A 12,731-nucleotide genomic window follows, 5' to 3' on the forward strand; every position below is an offset into this window, starting at 1 on the left:
GAAGGAAAAGTAGAAAAGACCTATCGTCTCTCAAAAGCCAGGATCATCCTGCACTGAAGGAACAACTGCTTTGATAGTGTATGCCTGAAGAATAGATGTGTATTTAGAAGGTTCCATGACAATCTTATATGAAATCTTGTATGAAACAGCATTATGATACCTACACCTAGATTATATCCCTGTGTTTTCAGCACGCAAGCATATAAATAAAATTGAGATTAAAAAATATTTAGTCAACATCATTCAGTTGATCAATAAGGAACAAAGAACAATGAATAGGAGTAACAGCACTGCTTGTGGAAGCTGAGGGTCCTACTCCTTTGACAGCAACCTATCAGCTGACTACCCACGCAGAACAATTGGATTATCCCATTTCTTCAGGGATGGGCAGCCACTACAGGGAGCATCTTGATGAGACTGTGCTATGGGGAGCCCAGATAGAAAGGAACTTTATTCCATTGATAAGGATACACAAGAAAACAAAGGCACTTCTGATGAGGAACTTAAACCTACATGAAGAAATGTAACTGTGAAGGTAAAGAGATCTGAACATACTGCCTTCTTGAAAAGCTGAAACATGGGGCACCAGTCTTTGACCTTGTAATTTTGAGATTCAACTTTCTAAGCTCCACTTCAGAACTTCACTGTCTCTTCTAGGACCAAAAAAATTCTCTGCAGATTTACTGGTAAAACAACAGGAAACACAAGATTCAACACTACCAAACTTGTCTGTACTAAAATGAATGACTTCAGTCCAAGGTGTCTGATGCCAGCTCCATCTTCAGAACTCAAAATGGCCTCTCAGTCTTCTGCAGCAAGTCATTCTGCAAATATTGCCATAGCTTCCATGCACTCTAGACTTGAAGGACTACTGTACTATCAGACATCTTTCTTGACAAGTACAAAGCACAATTTTCTCTGAGAACTGACTCCAACTGTCACAATCAGTAAGAGATCTATCAAGGAACAGCAGAAAGCCTCTCAAGAAAAAGGAAAGTACCCAACATCACACAGCTCAGGGACAGAGAACACTATGCAGCACCAGAACCTTTCAACTTGGCTGGTTACTGAAAGAAATAAATGCTGCTGCATGTGTGTCATAGTGCAGGATGTAAATATGTCTTCTTCAAACACCCTAAGAAAACCCTCATCTCCAATACTAAGCAAGCTAGAGAAAGGTACACCAACAATATATAAGCATGTATGTCTAACTGATAACCAGAACACCACAAATGTACAATCCAAACACAGAGGCTTTTTGATAATAATATATCTTCTTATTTTGGTGCAAGTTTGATAGATAGACAAAGAAGTACCAAGCACTTTGAAATTTCTGTCCTGTCTTCATATAAATTTTAGATCCTGCAGAAGTGTGTTCATGCCTAGTGGTTACCTGGCAATATTATCACAGATTCCATGACCTCCGTATTTTGCAGGCTCCACTGGTGCTCCAGCCTTTCGGACCATAATTTTAAGGGTCAATCGTTTACCCTTCATACCAGCAGCTTCAAGTCTACGCTGGATTTCTTCTGAGAGGCTCAGAAGGAAAGCTTCGGCTTCCTTAGGCTGAAGGGGAAAAACATAATGTTTAGATAATCACTAGTTTTCAAATACTGAAGTTAAATCATTAAAGGGTTAATACAGTCCAGATTGTGTAAACTGAAAAGAGCAAGCTGACTCACAAGCAATTGTCCCATTTAACTTCAAGTGTTTTGTTTACATTGTAGGTCACTTAAGTTAGGCGAGATGGTGGATTCCTATCCTAATGCTGAAAGAAGTCTTCAAAAAATGTATTTAGAAACCCCACCATAGAATTGCAAATCTAACTTGAAGCACAAACCTAGAAGACGAAGAGCATAGGACTTAAGATCTTTTTCACCATGAGGAAAGTCAAGCAGTGGAACATGTTGCTCAGGGAAGTTTGCAGTCTTCGTTCTTGGAGACTTCCAATGCCAGACTGGATAAAGTCCTGAGCAACTGGTCTGCTTTATTAGCTTCCCCTGCTTTGAGCAAAGGTCTGGACTACACAACATCGTCAGCTCTCTTCAAGCTCTTTTTTTTTTTCCCTATCATTTCTAAACATATTCAAGATCTCAACAAAGTGCTGAGTTACTTTTTAAATACAGTTTTGTTAATAACACTCCCCCCCAACCAGTATTTGTGAAAGTCTAATAAAAATGTTGTACGGGAGCAGCTGGTGATAGTTTCAGGCACTGGCATCTTCGAATAATCAGCATTTAAATGAAAGAGAATGCTAGGTGCTGACAAACCTACTGCAGTTCTCTTTTTCTGTACCAGACTTGTATAACGAATGCAGAATAGCCAGCTAATTTTGTGCAAGCTTCTTTTCAGTCCAATACTTTTGCAGTCTCTCCTCCCATTTTATCGTTTGGTCTCCTACTTCTTCATTTTCCATATTTCTATTTCGTGGCTAAGATGGTGCTCTAACAGATCAAAGTGTAAGTGAAAATAATCAGAATATGAGAAGATTCTTCTATAGCTGAAAGAAGTCACTGCAAAAAAGAAGCAAGTTTAATTTACCTGTGTAAACCTTATTCCATAGTTGATTTCTGCTGAAACAGATTTTCTTTCTTTTTCTGTACGAACAGGCCGGTCATCCAAACCACGACAAAATCTGTAGAGCATTTGTCCTGTTTTTGGACCAAATTCTTTTTGTAGTTTTGACATTGAAGCACACTGCAGATCTCCACAGGTTTTAATTCCCAAAGAAGCCAGCTTAGATTCCATTGTCCTGCCAACTCCTAACAGCAAAGCAATTAGTTCTGTTAACCTTATACAATTCAAAGCCAGTTAGGTTCTGATTACATAAAATTTTTATTTTTAAACCTGTATTAAGTCATATCAAATTAACAAACAAATATATATAAAATAAATTCTGCTCCGTAAAGCATAGATGGAATGGAAACTTTTGCTCTCATCACTGGTGTATCTTTAATCTGTTTCATGTATTTAGTTTAAGATGTCAAACAGCAGAATGTTTGTTTATTTTTAGGTAAAATATGAATGACTCCTGCTTGGAAATTGTCATGACAAGGTACTGCCTGTTAAAGATTATATTGCTCTGAATCCCCACAACAACTCAGTCCAAAAAGAGTGTCCAACATGCAATATCTTTTCCCCTTAAGTACAAGTGATTTAATCCAAAAGAAAACCAACAAATATTTTGACCACCGTTACACTGCTTCCTAGGTAGAAAAATAATATTTCAGGTAGAAGTGATAGCATACCTGTATCACTTGTGCTTTCAATTACCAAGCACTCAAAATTGTAGGTATCCATGGCAACAGCACATATGTAAGTGTGATAAACTGAAGTATATTTCTGGGTTTTGGAGAGGTGGCCTGTTACTTCCAGAAAATATTAATCCTATGAGTTCTCACTACCAAAGTCAGCAAAAATCAGAAATCTTAGGTAGTCAGATTCAATTTTTGATAATCTGTTTCTCTGCTGGGGTGGTATTATTAAGGCAAACACTAAAAACTGTTTTTACGATGAACACGCAAGTGAACTCTGAAAACTTTAAAACATTAAAGTCACAGCACAGTGATATAAGTAATATTCTGGAGGAAAAATATCTCCTGTATATTACGCCAAAGAGAAATGCTACTGTACTGTAAGCAGTGTTTGGCCACAGAAGGGGTCACATAAAGAGAATTTTGGCAAATCTGCACCTGTCTGTGGATGCTATTTCTACCAATCTTCCATTTCGGTGTCTATGGCTGCCTGTTTTTTACTGCCCTTCCCTACTTTTTGAATCTTAAACAGATAAAGATACTATTTTTTACATTTAGCACTAAATACATGCAGGCTGAGGTCAGCTGACCACTAAAAGCATAAATGAGTGCTTACTCAGCACTTCTTGCACCATGCCTGTGTCACACTATGTACTGAATAACAATATAGAGTTACATGCCAGGAAATGCTTTATGTTAGTTACAATGCTTTTAAGTGTTTTCCTCGAACAATAAAAAAATACAATAAAGCCTATTTTCATACAGGTGTATGCCGTATGTGTCTACTGTCTATCACACTTTGGACCTTAAACATGGAATAGCAGCTAATCTTGTTTGATGTAGACAGCAAATTTGTAGCTAGAACTGGTTTAATGTTAGGAGGCAAAATGCCCTCTAAGAGATAGGAGTACCTGGAAGACTGGTAACAAGTTGCCCTCTGATAAAATCATCCACTTCTTCAGGTTTTAAGTGATACTGTCCATCTGGTTTTGCTTTACGAGTTGCCATTCTGGCCAGCAGAATATTGGAACCTGTAAAAACAACAAATTAAAGCATGTCTATGGTAACTTCTGTTGATTCTCAAGTAGAATGCCACAGCTTAACACTCAAGGAAAAATGCAGAAAGTACAGTCAAATTCTTTAACTTTTACCAAGAATTTAATGAAATATATTCATATATATCTGCAGAGTCTACTTTCAAATTATCAGCAAGCAGTATTTGATATAACAGCAGTGGAACTGTAGTGGTAACTGCAACTGCAAAGTTAATAAGGGAAGAATTCTGCTTACAGTCACAAATTTCAGCTTGTCTCACAAGTGGATTTCACACACTTATATACACTCAATATAGGCATGTACAGATACTCAACTCTAGTATTAATTAGGAAAAAAATAAAATGAGAAAGGAAGTAGCTGAGCAAAAACAAATCAAGGAAGTCTTTTCGGATGTGTGATTTCATATACAATACCTACTACAAATCGCACAAATCTTTGTTTTCAATACCTTCTAAAAACTATGCGAAATCATGTCACCCTGTAAATTCTTACTGCTATCTCCATTAAGGAACACAATCTGTGCTCATTTTTTACTTACTGGAAAAATACAGCAGCATTTCATAAAAATGAATGCAAGAGTGGAATTTTAGCATAGTGTTCAGGTAACAAAGCAGAAGTGATAGCTGGATGGCCATTGACTTAAGAATTGGACTTGATGATCCTTGTGGGTCCCTCCCAACTCAGAATATCCTGTGATCTGTGATGTGGAGATTTTATACATTTTTGCTTAAAACTTTCCACTTATGAAAATTTTCTTGCATTTTTGTTCACACTAATTTAATGTAAATGGCAACATATTCCACACACACTTAGGAGTTTTAGCAAACTTACATAGGTCTGATACATTAACAAAAGCAGTCGCTGCTTGTAAACAGAAATGAAGCTACTTACCCATCCCAACAGAAGCTGTGCATTTAGTTTGGTCTTTGATTTCGGTGCGGATAGCGTTTGCAAATTCATCAGGAGTCAGTCTGGTCTCTGTAAGGATTTCAGTGATATCTACTAGTGCTTCATCACAACTGACTGCTTCGATGTTATGAGTATAGCTATCAACACAAAGTAAAGGAGGTGAAACACCAGCAACAGCTCACCATCTGTTAAAACAAATATGTAGCAAATAAAGTCTGCCTTTTGTGTGGCATTTCCCTGCCTATTTTGTATCACACATCACTTAGATCTTAAAAATGCTAAAATAGCAAATTACAGTAATATTACTAATGTAAGACTAATTTCAATGTGCATCTTGATTTTAAAGGAACAGCTGGAGGAGGAGTTGAATATTTATTTTTTATTGACAATAACAAATTTCCAGTTTTATTTCAAGTGCATTTTAAACCAGAATGTAGCTTCTAATAGATGTTACTCTAATAACCCATTCTTAAGTTACTCAAAAAACATCTCTTGGAAGAATCTCCCTTCTAAGCAAGGATCTGCTTCTCACTATGTAAATCAGTAAAAAATTTAACAATGACTCATTTGGAAGTCAGATGTTAATTGTTTACAGGATTTGGCTTCAAGATAAAAGCATGCTCAGAAGCATGGTGTTCCAAGTAACAAAAATACCAGGAAGACAGACCTCAAATAGGAATAGCTTCATTGAAGCTGAAAAGTGGGAGGTGGAAATATAAAACGAATAATAGCGTTCAGTAGTGGCAAAGAAAATATGCTTGATAACCTTACCATGAAGATCCTGCAAGCAGCACATTACCTTGCTAGTATTTCATATATTGTCCGTGCAACTTCTTTGTACGCATCAAAATCATACGAAACTGCTTGAAGATTTGGACACAACTTTTTTGCTTGGCCAAAAAACATTCCATTCTTTATGCCAACTTGTCTAAAATTAAATAAAATAAACCCCAAGTAAACACAGTGCAAACTTTTCCACAAATTAATAGGGAGTATTTTCAAATTAATTATTTGCTTTTTCCCCCAAAAATGGTGTGGTGGTTTAGCAATTTAGGGAAACTTGGTTTGATGGTCAGGGCCAGCTCTAGTGGTGGAACCTTGGGTGTTAACTAACCAGGTGGCCTTTGCTAGATGCTGCTCCCAATTTTTGAAAGTTCCCCCACCCAGTGCCTTCAAGGTGGTTTTCAACAATCCATTGCACTGTTCCACCTTGCGACAAATGGGAATACGAATTCAGTCAACAGGTAGAAATTTAATAGGTTAAAAAAATAACTGCAAATAGAGTATTTGAATTAGCTGTATAATAGGTAAGCCATGGAACATGAAACCTGCCTTTAGGAAAATGGTAGAGACAAGAGTCCAGAAAGCACACTTGCTATCTTTTGTTTCAAATTAAAACCACACATATACTACAGTGACTATGGTAACAAGATCTTATTTTCCAAGGTGCAAGCTTACGTAATTAGGCTTCTCCTAATAAATAAACTCTTTTTGAGATACAAATAGTAGTCTGCCTATTCTAGCAAGCCTAAGAAAGGTTCCAATGAAGAAATAAATTTCTGGACTATTATTTCCATCAGGGAAAACTCCCTGTATTTCTACCACTGTGCTTATATTTATAAAAGTTGATTCATATTCTAAACCTTTGTAAGTTAGGCCACTGGACATGGTCAGCAACGTCTCTGCAAAAAACGTTTAAGTTCAGTACTCACATTTTTCCTTTGAAGTAAAACTTTCAGAATGTGTCATTAATTCTAGAAAATACTGCAGCTTTGATACAAAGACATGATGATAACATGAAATCAACAGCATCACAGTGAAAGGTGATTTTCTTAGTGGTCATAAGGTTTTTCTTAGTGGGCTTTATTTCAAGTTATACATAGGTTGAGTTTAGAGCTATTGAGCAGCATCTACCAAGCAGCAGCATCCACAGGGAAGACCTTCTGTTAAATTCAAACAACCTATGTAATTGCAACTATTGAACAGAAACTTATTCTCTAGATATATTTAACCACTAATAACCACTATTTTTGGACATCTTATGCTTATCTGTATGAGATTTTCAAGCAAACTACTGGGTAACTTTTACCTACCTGGCTTCATAACTACAAGAAGCTATTTCAGCCATGGATAGAACAGTGAGATCGAAGTCAGCTCCATTCACATGTGTGGAATCTGGCTGCTCCCAGACTGAGTCCAACTGATCAGGTACTCTAATTTCTGCTTGAAAAATAAAATTTGTCTTTATGTTATTTTTCCTTAGAGTTCAACAGAATGAATGCAAATAAAATAAAAATTTCAGATTTTATTTTACACAATTTCTATACTGTTATCTGTTGACGAAAAGGTTCTTATATATTGATTCAAATACTATATTGAATACTATATTGATTGAAATCATGGTTCAGAAAAAAAACCAGACCCCTTCCCCAGTAATGTCTCTCAGGTCTGTACATACTGCCAAGAGCAATATTAATAGAAAAATGGTGTTTCTATTTCCCTTGAAATTACTAGACAGCAGTTTATTGGTGACTACATACACCATACTGTAACGTACGAATGATCTTAGCTTTACTAAACAATCAAACACTTAGCTTTACTAAACAATCAAACACTAAAAAACAATCAAACACTTGTGGCTAACTCTTACAACCATATCCTGCCAACAAATACAAGATACTCAGAATTATTTACCAACTGCTTGACTAAACAAGAAGACACTTAGCTATGGTCCTTTTTACAAAAAGCACACCCAATACCAGAACATTGAAAATTCATACAGAATATAAATCCTCTTCATACCGCACTTAAAACTATTTTTCTAACAGTCTAGATACCACAAAGTGATTTTTAAGAAGTGAAAACCAGAAAGCATATTAGTTTAAATAAAAAACACCAGCTAGAAACTTATATTTCCTTTAACATTCTTATGGGGATATTAACTGAAAAAACTTCTGCTTTCACTTACTAATAATTCTCTTACGAGGATATGTCAATTTCTTTCAAATATTACCCCAAACTTATCTTGGATCAAAATGATACAATTATAAATACTGCAACCTCAGACTTCAAATGAGACAGACCTTCCCTAATTCTATAAAACTTTACTACATATTCTTATATAAATTTTAAAGGATCCTCCAGGCCCACTCGTTACTAGGTACTAGACAGATTCCATGACACTGAATAACAGAAACAAGCAAAGGATTTTCTAGTTCTTTCTATTTGGGCTTTCACAGTATGTAAACCTTGGAATACTTGCCACACTCTGAATATGGTTCAGCTTGAAAAAAATCACTAGAGGCAAAAACTACCATGCCCGCTCAAACTCCCATCAGAATCAGAACAACAAGGTATCATATAGATAAAATGCTTCTATTAATTTAAAATTAAATCCACAACACAGTTCTTTTTCATTACTGTAGTCTATTTAATACCATACACCTTTGTAATATTATAAATGGGGAGTTTTCTGCAGAGTGCCACAATGCCTAACTATATTCCACAGTACTAACAACTTACACACTGACAATCTGACTGAAAGGAAATGTGGTGCTATGTGCACATATGAGTAGCTATCAAACCAGAGAAAGTGGTATAATGAGTGAGTGGATACCAGGGGTAGAGCCTGACTCATGCGGAAAACTGCTTTTATTCAAAATTTCTGCTAAATTTGTGCACTTTTAATTTCTTAAATATTTTACTTTATGATGAGCTCAGTAAGTTACCTAAGATGTCTGCAATTGAAAATTAGAGCAAAATTATGCCCCAAATAAAGATAAGAATGACAAGAACAACTTCTTTAGTCCATGCCTTCCTGTGCCCTGGCCTGAGATGATGCTGTCATCTTGTCTATCTTCACTGGATTCGCCGACTTTTTCCACATCGCAGCAGAGCAGATCCCCCCATGAGCTGATGGAGTCACTTCATGTGAAATTCAGGGCAATGCAGAACACATTGTCCTCAATGGAAGGCAAGGTAGAGAACCTCTCATCAAAAGCTGGGAAACTAGACAGGCACATGGTGAATGTGGAGCAACGGATGGAGAAATCAGAGGCCAGGACCCAAGTCTGTGAAAAAGAAATCGCTGAGAATAAATCTGTGACTAATATGATGGTTAAAATCTGCTGCTCTTTAGAATGAAAAGGGAGATTCTAGGGTTGAGGGAAAGGAAGTCTAGAAAACATTCACATCTTGGGCATCCTGGCCATGGAAGAGACCCCAAACTATGAATCCTGATTAACATACGTTAATCTTTTATCTTTGGAACATGGATGTTAAAGATGGCATGTATGTAGAGAAGTAATTTCTACTATCTAGAAAGCCTATCTCCAAAATTTGGTGATTTAGGGTGAGAATGGTATCAAGTTTTTAAATTTAAAAGTTATGCATTTTTAGATGAATTAATACAAGAAAAAGAAAGTACTTCATAAAAGACTGAAGATTCTACTGACACTAGATATTTGTCTAGCAATGCAGATCAAAGTCAGGAACCAGTATCACTAACGAAGTAATTTAAAAAAAAAAAAAAGAAGTAGCTGAAGCAGCAGAATTCAGTATTTGGTCAAAAGTGATTGATAAGGGTTTGGGGTTTTTTTGTTTTGTTTTTTGGGATTTTTTTGGTGTTTTTTTTTTGGTTGTGTTTTTGTTGGGGTATTTTTTTGAGGGGTGAGGTGCTCTGTTTCCGTGTTTTTGGTTGGTTTGTAATTTGGAACCTTTTTTCAAATAAGCAAGACCTGGAGAAAGCAAAATCGGAGAACAGCCTGGAGAGTATGAAGCACCAAAAACTGAAGTGGGTTCCATGTTAAAGCATGGATGTAAAAATATGCTCATGTTCTAAGTTCCTCCCAACTACCTTTCTATTTCATTTATGTAACATGTCCCCACTGTGTCTGTTGTAACAGCCTAATTTACCATTCTGTATTTTTGATATTTAAGAAAACGCATTTTTGCATGTAATGCTTGTTCCTACTGGACTGTATTTCCCTCTGGCATGGCACAATTAAACACATGCTGTGAAGTGTGTCACTTTCTAAGATACTGTGATGTCTGAGAAGTCTAATCCATAATTCTACCTCTACATCTAAGACCATAACTAACTGTAATTTCTTTACCCCAAAAGGAAGACAAACCATGTACTTATAAGAAAATGCAAGCAGAAACAACAGGTTTGGGTTTTTTTTAATCAGTAAAATGATTGTACATGGAGATAAAAATAAACAGAGACTCAAAAATATTATGAACTGCAGCTAGTGAAACAGACACTATAAAAAGAGTGTTTAGAAAAAATCCTTTCACCAAAACAATAGGCTGCACAATCAGCCTAAGTATCAAGAAAGAGCGAGCTAGCTGCCTGCCTGCATGCAAGCCAGTTGAGACTGGATGCTGAAGTTAAAGAAATGAATCTGTGATATCCAGAAAAAGCTGCCACAGTAAGAAACTGAGCTTGTTATACAATGAGGTTGAAATCTGCTGTACACTTAAGCAATAAATACAGTAGAAGAGGTATTATTGAATTTGTGAAGCAAAAGAACATGCTAGGTTATCAGCTAAACTTCTGTAATTCAACCATCTAACTCTCCAAACCACTTGATTGTATAAAGCCACACCCTTGCCCAGTTCAAGGCCCTAATAAAAGTTAGGATGTCACTGTATAAACTGAACTGCCGGTAATACTTCATACACAAGCTCTACTACAGAAAATCCACCTCCATAAATACCACAGCTATCTTTGTCTGAAGCATACGAGCATACTGGAAAGTCCTTAAAGGCCAGTGGGTTCCACAAACATATATTCTACCTCAGTTTTGAAGTGTCCTTAAACTACAGCAAAAAAAACAAACAATGTCATCACTTCCAGTAATACCTTGCTTCTGAATGTCTTAAAAAACCCCCAACAACCTGCCAGTTTCCAAAGCACTAACGTTTCATAAACAACCACGGAAGAACAACCTGCCTTTTGCCCCCTCTTGTATCACCAAAATAAAACACTGAGGAGTAAACTTTATAACGACAGTACTTACTACCACAAGTTCAGTAAAAACTGCATATATGAAAGGGCAAAGGAGAAGCTCAGTTTCCAAATCTAAACCGAAATTTAACAGCAGCTAACCCTTGTATATGCACTTTTTACCAACCTTTTGTAAAAACTATGCTTCTAGATAATTAAACAAACTGTTGCTGGCCACTTAAGTTGCCAATGTTTAGCAATATATTTTCTCATACTAAATACAGTTCAGGCAGTATAATAAAACTTATTAATAAAACTTTGGTTCATATTAGTACACTACTACTTGAGGACACAGAAAGCAACAAATTTCTAAATTACTTCACGCAAGTATGGAATTCTCAAAGTACAACAGACACCCTGGCTTTGAGAAAACAAAGTATTGAACAAAGAGAACTCATGAAAATTGCACAGACTTTCCAGAAACCTAAAATGCTCTAAGGACCATCCAAATTAACTCATTGTCCACAGTACTCATCTACATATGCAACTCAAAAGCCAACTTCAAACAAACTAGTTTCTCACTGGCCATGTTCTGTTGGTATTACTTTTATAGTAAAAAAACCCTGTAGTAGACTTTCAGAATTTGTTTTGTATGTTCTTCTCTACACTCAACTTTCTGAGAAAAAAGTGATCCTGGACAACCTGTATTTATCTCTCATATTAAATAACTACTTCACATTCTATCTTACACTTAACCTCAAGAAAGTGAGTAAAATCTAAAAATACTCTAAACTAATTTACCCATACTGAGCAAAGCTAACTAACAAGAAGCCACAGTGGCCTGCTATTACTGAGGCCACAGAACACCATGATGTCCAAAGGTACTTTTCTGAAATCCTCCGCATGAAAGAAATAAATTCATCCATGGTACACTTTAGCAATAATTTTAAAGAAAAAGTCTTCTATAACAACAGTTAAAAACATACATACAGACAGACTTATCTGTACCTGCTTTGCCATTCAAGAGCTTTTTCTGGTAATATTGCTGTTCAAGCTGCGGGTTTGCACCAGGGCGCAGCAGTGCCTTTCCTGTACCTCTGTTACTAGTAACAGCTACTGGCTTTCCTGGGGAGAAAAAATGCATATACTTACAGGTCAATCCCTACAATAGCTTACATTTTAATAACAGCACAATTAGGATAAGATGATAAGGACTTTTAATTTACTTTTTATAGTTTCTTTCAAGCTTAGATGCTCTCAAGGCACTAAATAAAGTGATTTGGAATTGTCACTGACAACGGATCTGTCTTAATTGCAGTCACATGTAAAGAAGAAAAGTTTTTCAAGAGTGAAAATACAGCCAATACTAGTTTGTCTTTAATAACAAATATAAATGGAAGCTTTGAAATTTCACCAATGACCTAATGACTCATTAGTTTAAGATACAGCAAACACTGGACTGATTTTAAATACTTCAATGTGTTTATTAGCTTAAGTAAATCAGAAAAAAAATACACATGCCAAAACACTTAGTTTAACTGTACAAACCAAAATTTTTAGTA

At 36.1% G+C, this 12,731-nt stretch overlaps 1 protein-coding gene across 5 annotated transcripts in view; it reads right to left on the reverse strand.

Annotated features, from left to right (window-relative positions):
• The window catches only part of REV1 (REV1, DNA directed polymerase), a 41,697-nt gene that overhangs the window by 14,888 nt on the left and 14,078 nt on the right, over positions 1-12,731 (reverse strand). The window contains exons 7-13 of one of the 5 annotated variants that reach the window (XM_017737085.1): positions 12,178-12,294; positions 7,313-7,442; positions 6,019-6,147; positions 5,202-5,356; positions 4,166-4,285; positions 2,542-2,762; positions 1,394-1,566 (exon numbers count right to left, since the gene is read on the reverse strand). In XM_017737085.1, the coding sequence (XP_017592574.1) occupies positions 1,394-1,566; positions 2,542-2,762; positions 4,166-4,285; positions 5,202-5,356; positions 6,019-6,147; positions 7,313-7,442; positions 12,178-12,294 (1,045 nt within the window). Of the gene's footprint in view, positions 1-1,393; positions 1,567-2,541; positions 2,763-4,165; positions 4,286-5,201; positions 5,357-6,018; positions 6,148-7,312; positions 7,443-8,947; positions 9,271-12,177; positions 12,295-12,731 lie in introns of those variants that run through there. The other 4 variants (XM_017737086.1, XM_017737087.1, XM_017737088.1 and 1 more) reach the window with 4 other exon arrangements.

The sequence above is a fragment of the Corvus brachyrhynchos genome, unplaced genomic scaffold (genome assembly GCF_000691975.1).
Source record: "Corvus brachyrhynchos isolate BGI_N302 unplaced genomic scaffold, ASM69197v1 scaffold83, whole genome shotgun sequence".
In the NCBI taxonomy this organism is placed as follows: Eukaryota; Metazoa; Chordata; class Aves; order Passeriformes; family Corvidae; genus Corvus; species Corvus brachyrhynchos.